Source organism: Dipodomys ordii, unplaced genomic scaffold, assembly GCF_000151885.1.
Source record: "Dipodomys ordii isolate 6190 unplaced genomic scaffold, Dord_2.0 Scaffold63, whole genome shotgun sequence".
NCBI classification, from domain to species: Eukaryota; Metazoa; Chordata; class Mammalia; order Rodentia; family Heteromyidae; genus Dipodomys; species Dipodomys ordii.
In genome coordinates this window covers 1,591,858-1,610,006 of record NW_012267279.1, presented here as the reverse complement: position 1 = coordinate 1,610,006, position 18,149 = coordinate 1,591,858, and the positions used below count along the sequence as shown (strand labels likewise).

Genomic DNA, 18,149 nt, shown 5'->3' with positions numbered 1-18,149 from the left:
ACCTTCCCAGCCCCTCCAACAATATTTTTTATGTTGAGCAAATATTCCACTGTTAAGTTACCAAGTACAGTAAAATAATTTAAAATTGTATTTTGGGCGAAATTATATGCACAGGTAAGCTAATCTTAATTTTTAATGAAGTATGTGTGAAGCTCTAATAGACCATTAACTTTGTGATAATTTTATAGGATCTCTGAAGTTTAAGTACACAAAAAACTCTTTTGATTGTACCATGCATTTTTTTAAGGTGCTCTCATGTGACAGATAAGGAAACTGACAAATAATGGAACTTTAATCTTAAATTAAGTAATGGTTTCATGACTAGAATCTGGATCTTCCAAATCTAAATTTGAGGACTTACTTTTGTTTGACCTACCTGTAGGCAATTTTTAAAAAATATGTTTAAATCTAGTATTTTTCTTTAAGTCAGAATGACACTGAACATGTTGGTCTGCAGCAGGTAATACATATAAGTGACAGGAAGGAAAATAGAGATAACAGTAATTCCAAACCTGCAAAAATTGACTTTTTAACATTTATATTTTAAAAAGTCAATTAAGTTTAATACATTTTTATTTGACAAGTAACTCTACAATCTAACAAAAATAAAAAAACTGTATTCATTTTTTTTTCATTAAAGAAAACACAAAATAAAGAATAGCTGTATTCAAGCAAATAATTATATTAAATCTAAGTCCCTAAGTCCCTGAAGATGTATATTCCTTTTCTTTCCTGAGCCAATAAAATAAAATCAGAAAAATGAAAAGAAACCTGTTTTTACTATAACTTTTGATTCATGTAGTTAAAAATGTTGTTTTAATTAGTAATTTCTGTAAAGTAGTACTCAAATAAGTTCCTAAGAATATTAGACCCTATTACACATTTAATCTTATTTAAAAGAATTATACTAAAACTATCATGATTAAAGAAGGCTACAGAATGACCCTGCTATTCTAGTCTTTCATTGCTTTTTGTAGGATTGTAATAGAGATTTTAAGATACAGATAGTAATGTATGCTGTCATTTGGCATACTTAATCAAACAACAAACTATCTAAGAAAAGTGAAATCATTTGTGCTACACTCTTCTTCCTATACAACTTTAATAGCAGTCCTAAATCTGCCTTAATAAACATCCCCATTCTACTTGGCTACTAACAGTCAGTTTAGATGTCTAGACAAAATGTTAGAGCAGGTAGCACATTTTTGATGTCTCAAAGCCAAATTTAGTAAATTTGATCAAAGTTGTATTTCAAGAAAAAATTTTCACAAATCAGTTTCTAACAAACCAAAGAACCTTTAATTACAAAACACTAATGGAAGAATATAAGAAACTTCACTGTCTTGCGAGAGAATATGTGGATGTTAAAATAATAAATTTTAGTATAAGTAGTTATTTTTCTGCACATGATCAGGATTTGTTTTAAATGCTGATAAGTTACTACATTCTCATTCTTTAACCAAAGGGCTTCCTTCCTGAGAAACCTTTAGTAAAGTTCTTCAGTTGTAAGTGTATTATTTGGTTAGATATAGCTCTAGAATTGCTTATTGGACAAACATGAATCTGTAACAAAGATAAAAATACTGAAGTATAATTTTTATAAAAAATTCAGTTTTCACTGTAAGTTCAGCAGTAGAGTTCATGCCTAGTAAACATAAATGAATTCAAACCCCAGTACTACCAAAAATACTAGTAATAAAATTCATCCTAGCTTCTCAGACTGAAATCTGAAGATCACAATTAGAAACCAGCCCAGTAGATAAAACTGGTGAGACTCTAGTCTCCTTTTAACTAGCAAAAACCCAGAAGAGGAAGTATAGCTCAAGTGTCAGCTGGGATTTAACAAAAAAGCCAAGTGAGAGCTCCAAATCAAATAGTACTGCTACCTCCACCCCCAAACAAAAAAGAAGAAAATTCAGTTTTCAATAATCTTGTGTTTTTTTTGTCAGTCATGGGGCTTGATCTGTGGGCCTGGGAGCTGTCCCTGAGCTCTTCAGCTCAAGGTGAGCTCTCTACCACTTGAGCCACAGTGCCACTTCTGGTTTTCTGGTGGTTAATTGGAGATTAGAGTCTCATGGACTTTCCTGCCTGGGCTGGCTTTGAACCATGATCCTCAGAGGTCAGCCTCCTGAGTAGCTAGGCTTATAGGTGTGAGCCACCAGTGCTGGGCATATTCTTGAATTCTTGATGTGTTAATCTGCAGGATGCTCACAGCAAGAGTGTGAACTTTCCGATATTCTTGGAAAATATTCATATATAGTGTACTGACTGCATTTAGAATCATTATTTTATAGTCTTAGTAGGAAAAAGTACATCAAAAGAAATGTATAGGGACTGGGAAGGTGGCTCAGTGGTAGAGTGCTTGCCTTGCATGCATGAGGCCCTGGGTTCGATTCCTCAGCACCACACAAGCAAAAAGGAAAAAAAAAGCCGGAAGTGGTGTTGTGGCTCAAGTGGTAGAGCGCTAGCCTTGAGCTGAAGAGCAGAGGGATAGCACCAAGGCCCAGAGTTCAGGCCCCATGACCGGACTCCCCCTCCCCCCCCAAAAAAACCAAACAAGCAAAAAAAAAATGTGTATTTAATGGCATATATTTTCAATGTTTAAAGAATTTGAATATGGAAATTTTATAATTACACAAGGTAGCAGAGAACCAATGAAAAAATTAAAACTCCCTACCACTAGAATTGATTATATCATTAAGTGAAAACCCAAAAGGACTAGAATCTTGGTTGAAGGAAAAAGAAAATAAATCTTTTTATGTATTTTTACTGATTCAGGGTAAAAACTAGCTGTAAAGAGAAGAGTTATACTCTGTCATTCTAGGACTACCTTTATAATGCTTTCACAGTGACTTTCAAGATAATATATATAAAAGATAATTTTATCTATTGTTTGTAGGTAAAAACATATTACTACCTAAAGTAAACCCAACACTGGACATAAAACAGATCAGAAAATTTTTATTCAGTTTACTTAAGATTATAAAAAATTAGCTTTTTGGCCTATTCTGATATGTATATGTTATCACTGAATTTTTGAGGATTTCAAGTCACTTAACCTACAACTCTGAAAAGCATTAATGATCCCTTCTGAAGTAAACCATATATTGTATAGTTCATCAAAATTACTGTTCTAATAAGCCAAGGGACTTAAATACAGGAAAATGAGAGCAATCTCCATAATCTTAAAAGCTAGGTGAAATAAATGTCTTCGTGGTCCAATAAATCATAAAATGTAACCAGGTCACTAGACCAACATATTAGTGTATAACTTTAATAATTTCTAGCAGCAAAACACCTGGAATAGCCAATAACAAATGTTTTCATTGAATTGTAGACTAATTTCTTTATAAGAAATGATTTTTAAAAGTACTCTAAAGTATTGTTCAACTGCACCCAAACATGAAAGAGATCAAAGATCTTGTTTATCTCCACTTTTCCCTGTGGATTCAGGTGTACCAGGAACCTTATTAGATTCAACAAAAACAGATTCAAAGGCAGCTTCCTGTTCATCCAAGGAATCAGCAGCTGTGGCTCCTTTAATTACTGTTGGGTTGGTAAAAGATTGTTGCTGCTTGGAAACTTTACTCAATTCTACTGTTTTTCTACCTCTTCTTTTACCCAGAATTTTGACATAATTTGCAGGAATAAGTCCTGTTGTTTGACCATCAAGACTTGCCAGAAGCCAGCCACGCACTTTGGGTTGTTGTTCTGAAGAAAAAAAAAGAAAGCCTTGTAATTATACTTCAAGGGTCTAACCGAATATTGATAAAATCTAAGTAAAACATACCTTCATAATGAAATGTATAAGCAAGTAACATGTTTTTATAGTCACAAGTAAATGTTAAGGTCTATGTTCTTGCTCTGTTACCCTTTCTTTTAAATTATTCACATTAAACATTTTAAACACTGAAATCTTTTTTTTCCCCTACCCTCTGTAGAATGCCTACCACAGTTCAAGAGACTCAAATTTCTATTAACAGGTATTACTATAGAAAAGTTATCAAGAGTAGATAAAAGTTCAGGTTTGAGCTTAGTGCTCAAACCTATAATCCTAGCTGCTCAGGAGGTTGAGCTCCAAGGATTGTGATTCAAACCTGAAGTCCATGAAAGCAAGAAACCCAGAAGTGGAGCTATGGCTCAAGCCACTGCTCAATGCTAATCTGGAGCAAAGAGTCATAACCAGCTTTACCATATCTTAGCTTAACTGGAAAATTTATTCATCTTGAGTCTCAGTTTTCTCATATGCGAAATAAGGGTAGGATAACAGAACATGACATTCTGCAATAATCCAGAATTCACACAAACAAGAATTCACATTATTAAGGAAAAGTCATTTTGTCAGGAATCATTAAAACCTATTAGTGACCTGTTCCAAACTATTCCTGAGATGTGTATATATTACTTGCTGAGGTTCTTTAATATTGACTATTAAAGATACATTTTAGTATCCATCTCAAAAGTTAACTAAGAAGGAACAAGAGCCTTGGTTGTAGTTTCTAATACTACTTTTTTTTTTTTTTCTTTTTGGGTCCGGTTGTGGGGCCTGAACCCTGGGCCTGGGCGCTGTCCCTCAGCTTTTTTCTTGCTTATGTGGTGCTGAGGAATTGAACCCAGGGCCTCATGCATGCAAGGCAAGTGCTCCACCACTGAGCCACCTCCCCAGCCCCTCTAATACTACTTTTGTAAATATTAAAAATTCGGAGTTAGTTTGAAGGCCACATTAGTTTGGCTCACACTTGTAATCCTAGTTACTCAGATGGCTAATTTGAGGATGAAGGTTTGACAACCTAGGCAGGAAAGTCAGCAGGATTCTTATCTCCAATAAACTACCAAAAAAAGCTGGATGTAGAGCTATTGCTCAAGTGGTAGAGCACTAGCCTTGAGCCAAAAGCTCAGGGACAGTGCCCAGGCCCTGAGTTCAAGTTCTAGAACCAGAAAAAAACAAAAACAAAAACAAACCAGAGATATTTTCAACTTATTACCTTTGAGAGCTAAGTTTAACATATCACCAGCACGGAAAGAAATTTCTTCTTCAGATACAGCAGCAAAATCATATTCTGCTCTAGCAACTACGTGGTCATCTTCACCACTTGCCCAGTTGATGTTGCCTACAAGCCAAATTAAGAATTAAGAATAGATTAGTAAATCTTGTGAAAGAGAAATGCAGATATTTTATTGACTGTTGATTATAAATTGTATAAATTTATTTGCAACATACACATTTCTTTGGTTGTAATCACCACCAATAAACAGCTTTATTAGCAAATAAGCCATTTGGTTGTTGTTTCACTTTTTTTCTTTTTTTTAGTGAGGGAGGGTAAGAAAATTTAATGATAAGATTTCTTCAGTTAATATACATATATACATATACAAAGTTAATACTCATTTGACACAGCTATGGTGTCTCTGCTTATACCATCTAATTCAGTAACAAAACAGTCTATACTGTGTTGTTTGTATGACATGCCTCTGTGTACAACTTTTTTCTTTTTAGCCTTAAACATAATTAGGTCACATTTTTCTTTTTTTTTTGTCAGTCGTGGGATTTGAACTCTGGGCCTGGGAGCTGTCCCTCAGCTCTTCAGCTCAAGGCTAGCACCCTACCACTTGAGCCATGGCTCTACTTCTGGTTTTCTGAGTGGTTTATTGGAGATGAGTCTCACGAATTTTCCTGCCCAGGCTGGCATTGAACTGTGATCCTCAGATCTCAGCCTCCTGAGTAGCTAGGATTACAGGCATGAGCCACCAGCGCCTGGCTCACATTAAAAAAAAAAATTGTATTGGAGATTAAACTCAGGATCTTAACCCTTCTGAGGCTTGCTTGGCTGCCACCTGCTACTTTACCACTTAAGCCATATCTTCTTTTTTTGTGCTGGTCCTGAGGCTTGAACTCAGCACCTGAGTACCATCCCTGAGTTTTTTTGCTCAAGGCTAGTGCTCTACCACCACAGCCACAGCTCTACTTCTGTTCCTTTTGCTGGTCAACTGGAGATAATAGTCTTATGGACTTTCTTGCCAGGAGTAGCTTTGAAATACACTCTTTAGATCTCATTCTCCTGAGTGGCTAAGATTACAGGTGTGAGCCACTGGCACCAAGCTTTTAAAAGTTTCAGTAATCATTTATTTTAATAGAATAGGGTTAAAGAAGGGACAAATGGAAAAGGGAGAGAAATGTTTCTTGTTCTCTATGCAGAAAATAAGAGTTAAAGACTTCCCAGGCTGCCTTTTGCTGGTTTGATTGAGCCTCACAGACTTTTATGCCTGAACTGGATTCAAATCAGATCCTTCAGATCTTAACCTCCTGAGAAGCTAGGATTACAGGAATGAGCCACTGGGACAAAACTTAATTTTTTTCTTTTTTGCTTTTTTTTTTGGTCAGTCCTGGAGCTTGAACTCTGGGCATGGGCGCTCAGCTCTTCAGCTTAAGGCGAGTGCTCTACCATTTGAGCCACAGTGCCACTTCCGGTTTTGTAGTGGTTTATTGAAGATAAGAGTCTCACAGAGTTTTCTGCCTGGGCTGGCTTTGAACTATGATCCTCAGATCTCAGCCTCCTGAGTAGGTAGGATTATAGGCGTGAGTCACCAGTGCCTACTGTTGCAACAATGAGAAGTACAAGTTGTCAAGTCCAAAACGAGCTTTACAATGTCGGTGGGGGGGGGGTAGGGGAGGAAGGAGAAGGATTGGGATGGGGGGGAAGGGGGAGGCTGGGAAGGGATGTGAAGGGTAAACAAAGGAGGAGGCTGCAATGCTTGGTAAGAAATATACGCATTATCCTGCCCATGTAATTGTAACCCCTCTGTACAGTATGTTCACAAATAAAATTAAATTAAAAAAAATAATTTCTTAAAAGACAAAGGGCCAAGGATGTAGCTCAGTGGTAGAACTCTGCAGTATGCACAAGGCCCTGAATTTGATCAGAGCTTGTGCATGTGTCTTAACTACTTTTCTCTCAATAAATTAAAAAAGAAAAGGGCTTGCCTTGAGCAGAAGAGTTCAGGGACAGTGCCCAAGCCCAGAGTTCAAACCCCATGACTGACAAAAAAAAAAGGGATTCAGTATCTTTACAATAAAAAAAAAAAGGATTAGGGATTATGCCCTGTGTATCTTTGTATTCTCATAGTATCAAGTTTACTACTTTCTAAATTCTGGCTAAATAATAAAGAAATAAATCAGCAAGTTTGTCTTTGCTATTATTTTAGTGAAGAAGCTCTTAAAACAGTAAATGCAAATAAAGAATGCTAATTTAAGTATAACTATCCTTTTTTTTTTCTTTTTGAGATAGAATATCACTATGTCGCTCGGGCTGGTCTTAAACTTATGATCTACCTCCTGTCTTAGTCCTCCAAGTGCTAAGATTAAAGTCTTAAGTCAGCACCCATGGCTGAAAAAAATCTGTTCTTAAGGTTTAGATTGTTACATGGTTTCTGAACCTGTTCCCTTATTCTTACCTGTTACTTCATCACTGTGAGTAGATAGAAGCTTCCAGATGAGATAAGGACCACCAAGAATAACAGCAAAGAACAAGAATATTGGCCAAGATTTTGCTGAGTTAGCTGCTGGGTCATAAGCACCAAGGGAGGCCACAGTTCCTTCACTCTCTGCCCACAGGTCTTCATTCTCCGAGCCTCTTCTCAAACCCATCATCCACTGTATTCGTCTATAAAGGTATCTTATAGTCCTAACTAAAGCAAAAGCTGAAAAAACCTTTGTAAAGTGTATTTTTAATCTGGAAAAGTGATTTGCTACATCCAATACAGCCCTGAAACTGTTATAGACAGCGGAAAAGGTAGCATCCATCATCATACTGACAGAGGCAAATGCATGTACAATACTTTCAATGGACTGAAATGCACCTCTGCTGCTTTCTTCTGCTTGCTGAACGAACCTACTGGGTGGAAGTTCATCTACACGGAGGCGGTTAAAGCTCAGCCCATTATATCCATAATTATAAGGGCTATAGCTTCCATAAAATGAATTTCCATAGGTGCCATAGCCAGAAGAAAATGAACTGTAAGCAGGTCTGAAAGTGTTCACACTGCTGCTCCCTGTCTGCTGGGATGGCCTTGGAAGAATAGGTGGGGGCACTCTGGTTAGTGTAGGTTGTCCAGGTCTTGTCAATAAAGTAGGACCCAAGTCAGCAGATCTAAAATCAAAAACATTCAAATAGTTACTTAAGAACATAATATACTCAATAAATCTGTGATTAAATCCAGTGTTTTAATTTTTGGTTATTGTATTTTTTTTTGCTCTATAATTGTTTTTTTTCAGTCCTGGGGATTGAACCTAGGGTCTAAACATGCTAAGCAAGTGCTCAACCAATTGAGCTACACTTCTACCCACTCCTTTTTCCTTTTTCTTTGTCAGTAGTGGAGTTTGAACCAAGGGCAGAGGCAGGCACTCTACCATTTGAACTATACCCACAACCCTTTTGGCTTTATTTTTCAGGTAGGGTCTTGCATTTTTGCCTAAGGGCTAGCTTTAGATTGGAATCCTTAACTACAGCCTCCAGGTGTCCAAGATTACAAGTCATCCTATCCTAGAGGCCAACATTTCTGGTTTTCAAATAGGCTCATGGCTATTTGATTTTGCTTGACTATAAATTACAAAAAAATTATATTACTGGTGGCCCACACTTATAATCCTAGCTTCTCAGGAGGCGAAAGTCAGAAGATCAAGTTTTGAACTCAGTCTGGGCAGAAAAGTCTGTGAAAGTCCATCTACAAAATAACCAGCCAGGGCTGGGAAGGTGGCTCAGTGGTAGAGTGCTTGCCTTGCTTGCATGAGGCCCTGGATTCGATTCCTCAGCACCACATAAGCAGAAAAAGCTGGAAGTGGTGCTGTGGCTCAAGTGGTAGAGCACTAGCCTTGAGCTGAAGAGCTGAGGGACAGTGTCCAGGCCCAAGATTGAGGCCCCATGACCAAAAACAAAAACAAAAATAAAACAGCCAAAAGCCAAGGTACAGATGTAACTCAAGTAGAAGAGTGTCAGCTGAACAAGTAAGCCATACTACTTCAAAGCCTTGAGTTTACATTCTGGTACAAAGAGAGAAAGACCTGCATGATGTTCACTTCTTCCAAACATGCTTTGTTCTAGATATTGTTTCTCCATTACCTCATACAGTGTTTAATATAAAATAGGCACTGATACAAGTACTACAATGGATTTTCTCATCAGTGAATATTAATGTATATATATATTATAATAGACTATGAATAGTTTCTTGTGTAGTCTTGTTTCATCAATTGCAATCAATGTTATTTTAAAAAAATTATGAAGAATCTAAACACTCAAAATCAGCTTTTTTTTGCCTTTCTCTGGTTTTAATGCTATCTTATGACATACTTAAGTATCTAGTGTTCACTGTGTATTTTTGCTTCTGTTAAAACTAGTTAAGGACAACTAAAAAAGACTGGCGTAGGACAAATCACGTGTTGTTAATGTTAAGTGTCCAGTCTTCCCTTCTTAACTTTTTATTTTAAAGATTTCTAACAGAAAAACAATTTGGAAGAATGTAGTCAATTATTAGGATTTTGCCACATTTCCTATTCTTGTCTTACACAAATTATTTAAGCACCCGAAACTTACTTGTAAGCTGATATGCCATCCCTTACTATTTCTGAAATATACATCTTGTAAAAAGAGACCTTTCATACAAGATAATCATAATTTTAAATCCCATCATTAAAATTAACAATAGTCTCACAAATGTATTATCCAAATGATAGTCAAAATGAATCCAGATTGACTCCAGCTATAATCCTAGCTACTCAGGACACTGGGATCTGAGGATCAGTTTGAAACCAGCCCAGGTGGGAAAGTCCATGTATCTCCAATTAATCACAGAAAAAACTGGAAGTGGAGCTGTGGCTCAAGTGGTAGAACACTAGCCTTGAGCAAAGTGGAACCAGGGATAGCGACCAGGCCCAGAGTTCAGAAGTCCTGGGACCGGCAAATAAACACCCACCACTCCCCCCACAAAAAAAATTCATATGGCAAATAGACACACGAGGAAATGGTCAACATCCCTGGCACAAAGGAAGTGCAAATCAAAACATCTTTGATATTCCATCTCACACCAGCTAGATTTGCCAACATCAGGAATTCGAATAGCAACAACAAACACTGGCAGGGATGTGGGGCAAAAGGAACTCCATTACACTGGGAATGTAAACTAGTATAACCACTTGGGTCAGCAGTCTGGAGGTTCATAAAAAAACAAAACAGAACAAAACCCCATGGATCTTCCCTACAACCCAGCCATTCCATTCCTGGGCATCTACCCAGAATATCACAAGCCAGAATACCATAAAGACACTTGCATATCCATGTTTATTGCTGCACTATTCAAAATAGCCAAGTTATAGAAACAGCCCAGTTGGCCTAAAACAGGTAAGTGGATCAATAAAATGTAGTATATAGTGGGGGAGGAGGGAGGCTGGGAAGGGATGTGAAGGGTAAACAAAGGAGGAGGCTGCAATGCTTGGTAAGAAATGTACGCATTATCCTGCCCATGTAATTGTAACCCCTCTGTACAGTATGTTCACAAATAAAATAAAATTAAATTTAAAAAAATGTAGTATATATACACAATGAAATTTTACTCATCCATTAGAAATAAGGTTATGTTATTTACAGGGAAATGGATGGACCTAGAACAAATCCTGTTAAATGAGGTAAGCCAAGCTCCGAGAGACAAATAGCACATTTTCTCTCTTATGTGGAAGCTAGAGCTAAAACAAACTGGACATAATTATATAGGCCTCTAGGCATTTAAACACAAACAGTTACACCAAAGGAGGATACCAGTAGGGGAGGAACCCAAAGTATAGACATAACCAGGCATAATAGGAGATAATCAGACTTGTGGAACAGAAATAAAAGAAAAATGTAAAAAGTAGCAGAGTGCCAGTGCCTCATGCCTATAATCCTAGCTACTAAGGAGGCTGAGATCTGAGGATCATGGTTGAAAGCCAGATGGGGCAGGAAAATCCGTGAGACTCTCATCTCCAATAAACCACCAGAAGACTGGAAGTGGCACTGTGGCTCAAGTGGCTGGGTGCTAGCCTTGCGCTGACAGCACCTAGGTCCAGAGTTCAAGCCCAATGACTGACCAAAAGAAAAAAAAATGTAAAAAATGAAGAAGACTGAAAGTACAGGCCTACTATATATTCTGGGTTGGGATCAATCTAAAATGAAATAAAAAATTTTAAAAATTGAATTACTCATTGCCTGAGGCCAGGAACTAGAATACACTACCTGATTCCTATTTACTGACTTGCTAATTTTAAGATTTTCACAAAGTTACAAACCTAAAAAGGGGGTGGATTCTGATATGCTGCAAGCTCAGGAAAATAAACCAAGTTAACATCTACAGACACAGTGACAATCTGAGATCTCCTTAGTCAGCTTTTTTATACCTGATTATTATATGGAATTGGGTGCCAAGGAAACAAGTAGACGCAACAGAAAACCTACTAGGCAGAGAAAGACATGTAGAAAAAGGGAAATAGAAAAAAAATAGAACTCTATGATTCCTACTCAAAATAATTGTGTTAAAAAACATCACTAAGGCTGGGATACAACACTTGCCTCTAGCAGTGATTGAATCCTGGGGTTCAATCCCTGGCATAGGGTAGAGGTGAGAGGCACAAAACATGAAGTGTAAACATCAAGAAACAAAAATCAACATTATTATTTTTTCAAGGAAAAACTCATTTAATGTAATAGCAAATCAAAGATTCTAGACATATTTAAAAATCACCAGAGATAAAGCAGTATCTGTGAAAAATCAAAGGAAGTAAAACATGTAAACATTTAAAAAATTCCATTAGAAAGTTCAGACGATACCTGCAACCACAGGAACTATGCTGCAACTATATGACAAAAAAATTAGTTGTTCGACTTTAAGGAACAGAGTAGAAATATGGAATTTTGGGATTACACTTTAAGTAATTGTAGTCTGGGTAATGAGACTAACCCTCCAATGGAAACATAGATAAGCTAGTATCTGCTTAAAGCATCAGAGAACAAGGCACTGAGAATTTTTGGTGTTGGGATCAGGAGTGAAAAAATAATGTATAGAGCCTGGCCTTTTTAGCTATTTCTCTAGGAACTAGGGACAATTCAGGAGGAGGTGGCTGACAGGATGCGACAACCCTGTAGAGCTTTTAAACAGACCCGCTAGGCCAAGCAACCCTAAAAGAGAATGACCATAGTAAGCCTCTACCCTTCAGACCTGGACCTTTCTTTTTCTTTTAGTGCTGCTACTGCTTGAACTCTGGGACTTACACTCTCATTTGGCTTTTTGATCATGGCTGGTATCCTACTAAGCCATACCTCCAGTTCTCCAGCTCTGGCTTTTGCTAATTAGAGATAAGAATCTCTCAAATTTGTCCAGGATAGCTTTGAACCAGAATCCTCAGACCTCAGCCTTCTGAGTAGCTAGGATTGTAGGTGTGGCGACTGGAATCTGTGTGTGCCCGTGTGCCAGTAATGGGGCTTGAACTCCAGGCTTGGGTGCTGTCCCTGAGCCTTTTTGCAAGGCTAGTGCTCTGCCATGAGCCACAGCTCCAGCTTTTTGTGGTTAACTGGAGATTAGTGTCTCATGGACTTTTCCTGCATAGGCTAGCTTCAAATTGCAATCCTCAGATCTCAGACTCCTGAGTAGCTATGATTACAGGAGTAAGCCCCCAGCTCCTGGCTTTGCTTTTTATTTTTGATAGGCATTCTATCAAATTTCTCTCTACTTTACTTGGATTTTGTTGTTGTTGTTGGTGGTGGTTGGGGGCTTGAACTCTGGGCTTGGGCGCTGTCCCTTAGCTCTTCAGTTCAAGGCTACCTAGTGCTTGAGCCACAGCACCACTTCTGGTTTTCTGGTGGTTAATTGGAGGTAAGTCTCACGGACTTTCCTGTCCTGGCTGGCTTTGAATCTCCATCCTCAGATCTCAGCCTCTTGAGTAGCTAGGATTACAGGCGTGAGCACCAGCGCCTGGGTTTTTAACTACAATTTCTAAGTTGCCCAGGCTGGCCTTGAATGCATGACCTTCCTTAGCCTCCCTAGTCCTAGGATCACAGCATGTGGCCATCCTACATGGCTAAGCCCTTCCTTTCTTTATATCCTGTACCTTATTGCCTATTGGACCAGTCATCTCATAGTTTCAGGGTTTTTTTCCCCTTCCTAATTTTACAATTCTCATTTGGTTCTGTTTTATAGTTTCTGTTCTCAACTGAAAAATTCTAGTTTTGTCTTAAAAATACATTAAGCATAGTTGTTTTAAGTCTAATAATTCCATTTTTCTGGATCTCCTATAGAGATCTTTGTATTGTCTGATACTGTTCTTTTCAAAAACGTATTATTTTTGTTGTCATTTAGGCCTAATTTTATTTTTTAGAAGTGAGAAAAGTATGATCTTACTCTCTTTAGAAAACAGTAGAAAAGATTAGGTTGATTCAATTTTGGTGTCAATAGCTGACTATCTACTGGCTATTCTTTAGGGGATAAAACTGTACAATGGATTTATTTACTTATTTATATATTTATTTATTTTTGCCAGTCTTGGGGCTTGAACTCAGTACCTGGGTACTGTCCCTGAGCTGCTTTTGCTCAAGGCTAATACTCTACCCTTGAGCCATAGTGCCACTTCCAGCCTTTTCTGTGTATGTAGTACTCGAGGAATCAAACCCAGGGCTTCATACATGCTAGGCAAGCATTTTACCACTAGGCCATATTCCCAGCCCCAGGTTTGCTTGTTTTTTTTGGGAGGGGGTTGCTTGTTTCTCTTGTGCTGGAACTTGGGCCCAGGGCCCTCCCCCTTAGTTTTTCACTCAAGGTTGGTGCTCTACCACTTGAGGCACCACTCCACTTCCAACTTTTTGCTGATTAATTGGAGATAACAGTCTCATGGACTGTTCTGCCCAGGCTGGCTTGGAATTTTGATCCTCAGATCTCAGGCTAAGTAGCTAGGATTATAGGAGTGAGCCCCCAGCAATTGGGCCCATTTTCCCCCCTAATATACCAAAGAATACAAAAAAGGAGAGACAACCTTTCCAGTCTACTCAAAGATGGAACACCATGACTTATTGTAAACAGAGGACAAGAGGAAAGCCATGGAAAACAATTCAGTTCAAGTTTCACCAGACATTTTTCTAGCAGTTGAAGGCAATCAGACTTCCAAATCATGAACCAATTAATAAACAGGCATAATTCAGGTCTAACTAATTCCAGAAGGACAGTTCCTGGTGTGCTTCCTACATCTTAACCCAGTGCCACCAAGGAGCCAGGTGCTTTCCTTTTTTCTGGCCAGCTGCTCAGCTTCCCCAGTATGTGGCCAACGTTTTTTTCATGAGCTCCAGAGATTACAGCAGTTCCAGGCACCTCCTATAACTATGAAGCTGAGACTGGCTTATAGTTATGGAAGTTGAAGGTCAAGAGGCTATAGCCACTGATGAAGACTCAATTATATTATTATTATTTGGTTGGTCATGGGGCTTTACCTCAGGACCTAGGATATGTCCCTGAATTCTTTCACTCAAGGCTAGTGCTCTACCATTTTGAGTGACAGTACCACTTCTGGTTTTCTGGTGATTAATTGGAGACAATAGTCTCACAGACTCCTGCTCCAGGCTTGTTTTGAACAGAGATCCTCAGATCTCAGCTCTTGGGTTACAGGTATGAGACATCAGAACCTGGTGTCTCATTATTTAAAATGAGAGCGAAACACTGTGTATTAGTAAATTAAAGTGATGTGAAACCTAGAGATGATACCTTCTTCCAAAGATTCACTTTACTTTTTTTTTTGGAGGGGGGGTACTATGAAGGTTTGAGGCACTCTACTCTTTGAACACACCCCCAGGAAGACATATACTTTTGATTGGAACTAGGAATCTAGGATTACTTTAATTCAGTAACGATTGTATTGATTTAAAACTGGATTTCTTACCAGGACTAGTCTATTTCCCTTTTAATACTTTTACCTTTTCTTCAAGGTCCCAGTATGGGCCCTAAGCCACATTCCCAGCGCCCCAATAACTTTTTTTTTTTTTTTAGAAAGGTGAATGTAGGACTGGAGGCATGGTCAAGCAGTAAAGTGCCTGCCTCCAAGTACAAAGCCCTGAGGCCATGAAGCCCTAAATTCAAACCCCAGTATTGAATCAATTCAAAGGCTAATGTAACAAAAGCAATTCTGAAGAACAGCAAGACAAGGAGACACTTGGCATATAATACACATCAAAACTTATCAGCTGGGTGTGATGGCACTACACTACCCAGTAGCTGGTAGACCCAGCTACCTAGAAGGCTGAAGCAGGAAGATAGGATTTATTAGGCCCAGAAGTTGGGGGCAACATGGGGAGACCCAATCTTATGAGCAGATAGATCAAAAGTCACAAAACTCCCCAAACAGGATTACAGTATAGTTAAAGAGGATGTGAGATAAAATATACTTCACAACCAACAATCCTGGCACAATTAGTTTCTACATAGAAAAAAAAGATTCTCAACACTGACTTTGTACACCAAACTTAGTTCCACCAGGTGCATTAAATATCTAAACATAAAAACCAGAAAGTTTAGAGAAAAATACCAAGAAAAAATTTCTTGTGTTTGTTTTTGGCAGTACTGGAGTTTGAACTCTGGGGTTGGCACTTTGCTAAGCAGTTGCTTTACTATTTGGGTCACACTTGCAGCCCTAGAAACATTTTCTTATCTGAGACAAAAAGCACAAATAATAAACTATTTTTTGGTTATAATAAATTAAGTATTTACAAATTAGCAAGAAAAAATAAAATCAGTAAGTGGGCAACAAAAATTAAAAGGAAGAACAGATAAGTAAAATGATATATATATAATAGAAAATAATACACATCATTTTGTTTAGTATGTTTTAGTAGCTTTAAGTATAAAATATAAATACAACAAACCTAAGTGCTGGAGAAGAAATAAAATTTTTGGTATACAAAACATCAAATGTGCAGTAGTTACCACTGGAAAGAAGAATGAAAGGATTTAACTGTTTCTCTTTCTTTTTTTAATTTACAATAATTTATTTTTGCTGATACTGGGACTTGAACTCAGGGTTGCCAGCTTTTGCTTAGCTTTTTCATTCAAGGCTGGTGCTTTACCACATAAAGCATAATTCCAGTTCTGGCTTTTTGCTCATTAATTGGAGATGAGAATTTACTGGATTTGTCTATTTGAGCTGGCTTTGAACAGAATTCCTTAGATCACACCATGATTTAGGTGTGAGGCTCCAGAATCCAGTTAACATATTTATTTAGTAAGTCAGTCGACGAGTAATGGGGCTTGAACTCAGGGCCTGGAAGCTGTCCCTGAGCATTTTTTTTTTCTTTTTTTGCTCAAGGATAGCACTTTTCCACTTTGAGCCACAGCTTCACTTGGTTAACTGGTGATAAGAGTCTCACGGACTTTCCTGCCCGGCTTAACTTTTATTTATACATAAAAGAATGGAAATTTGGCAAATGTTAATACTTCTTAACGTCGAGATGTTAATACTCAAGTATTATCTTTCTACCAGTCTGTGTTTTTAAAAACCATTCAAGGGCTGGGAAGGTGGCTCAGTGGTAGAGCGCTTGCCTTGCGTGCTCAAAGCCCTGGGTTCGATTCCTCAGCACCACATAAGCAAAAAGAAAACAGCCGGAAGTGGCGCTGTGGCTCAAGTGGTAGAGCGCTAGCCTTGAGCTGAAGAGCTGAGGGACAGCGCCCAGCCAGAGTTCAGGCCCCATGACTGGAAAAAAAAAACAAAAAACCATTCAAATGAAAAGGGAGAAAATGGTTATTTTTTTTTACGTGAACAGATGCAAAAATAAAAACGCTCTCTTCCAGCAAACTGTCTAAATGAAAACAAAAGTCAGCGTCACTCTTTAAAAGGCCGGCAGAAAGTGTTGTTCCGGCTTAACAGGGTTTTTAATGAAGCCCAGGACTTGTTATGTGCCTACCATTAAACTGAGGAGTTATTATGTCCAGGCAGTTTAGCGCGTAAATATTAAAGGTTGCAGAACACGTTAGAAGTCTACTCCAGTACATTAGGAATTTTTTTTTACGTTCAGAAAATCAACATTACTACACACATCTGAACCACATTTACTGAGTTAAATGTCCACCTATCTAAAAAAAAAGAACCAAAAAACTTAAAAAAAAAATCCCCCCAAACCAAAACCCCACATCGATTCGTGAAGCTCTTCCAATTCGGTACGTTTAGCTCTTTCGGAAGTTGCAAAGGCCATTTGCTACTGATTAAAAACAAAACAAAAACGATCAGGCCTTAGGAACACACACCCGGTTTGGCACACACAGGCCACTCCCGGGCCGGGCAGGGAATTAGACCCGCTTCCTAGCGTGGTTCCCGCGGATCTCAGCTCCGCGGCGCCCGGAGAGGCCGCCGGGGCGCACCGGTGACCTTTCGGGTTTCCACCGACTGCTCAAGAGGTTGTAAACAGCTTTTACAGAAGGGCTCTTCTCCGGGTCGAGGTCGGGCTGGACAAACGCCGTTCTCAACTGCTGGAGGCCAAAGTTCCAAGCCTGGCCAGGGGTCCGAGCGGCGGCGGCGGCGGCGGCGGCGGCGGCGGGGTCCGCGAACCCGCGCAGGGCACCCGCCCCCCCCGCCCCCAACTTCGCCTCTCCCCCACGCCCGGCTCCCACGGACGCGCCCGGGCGCTCCGGGGAAAACCTCACCGCGACACCGCGGACTCGGAAACCACCTGGGCCCGCGTCCGGGGTCCCCGCGGACCCCCGCCAGCACCCCCCCTCCCACCCTCCCTCCCGTAACGGCCTCAACCGCCTCCGGCCAAGCCCCTGCTTTCGGCCCACCAAACCCCGTGCGCGAAGGATTTCACACTCACTGGAAGGTGGGGCCGGGTCCTGGTCCCGGCCCGGCCCCCGGGATTCGGCGGGTCTCCCAGGGTTTCGGGGGAGGCTGAGGCTGCGACGCCATCTCTCCGCCTCGGGTCGGCTGCCGCTCCCGGCCCGGACGGTCCCCGGCCCCGGTACACAAACGCCTCACGCGCCAGGCACGATGAGACGAACGCCGAGCATCCTACCCCGCCCGTCCCGACAGGTCTGGGGAAAGCTTTGGGGGCGTCTATCTGAGACCAGGAGAATGCTACCCATTCGTGGGAGGAAAAGTTCCC

The 18,149-nt window shown here is 39.6% G+C and overlaps 1 protein-coding gene across 1 annotated transcript; it reads right to left on the bottom strand.

Annotated features, from left to right (window-relative positions):
• Positions 1 to 2,561: 2,561 nt before the first annotated feature.
• On the bottom strand, positions 2,562 to 18,027 carry Pex13 (peroxisomal biogenesis factor 13). Its single transcript, XM_013022559.1, has 4 exons — positions 17,862 to 18,027; positions 7,453 to 8,147; positions 4,986 to 5,111; positions 2,562 to 3,711 (listed from the first exon to the last, which is right to left on the bottom strand). Exons 1-4 carry the CDS (start codon positions 17,951 to 17,953, stop codon positions 3,413 to 3,415), a joined length of 1,212 nt encoding a protein of 403 aa, XP_012878013.1. The 5' UTR covers positions 17,954 to 18,027; the 3' UTR covers positions 2,562 to 3,412.
• Between the last annotated feature and the right edge of the window lie 122 nt (positions 18,028 to 18,149).

Coding starts and splice junctions, on each gene's coding strand:
- Pex13 (XM_013022559.1), bottom strand. CDS start 17,953: ATGGCGTCGCAGCCTCAGCCTCCCCCGAAACCCTGGGAGACCCGCCGA. Junction 8,148..17,861: donor GGACCCGGCCCCACCTTCCA/GTGAGTGTGAAA, acceptor TTTTGATTTTAG/ATCTGCTGACTTGGGTCCTA. Junction 5,112..7,452: donor TCACAGTGATGAAGTAACAG/GTAAGAATAAGG, acceptor TTTGGCTTGTAG/GCAACATCAACTGGGCAAGT.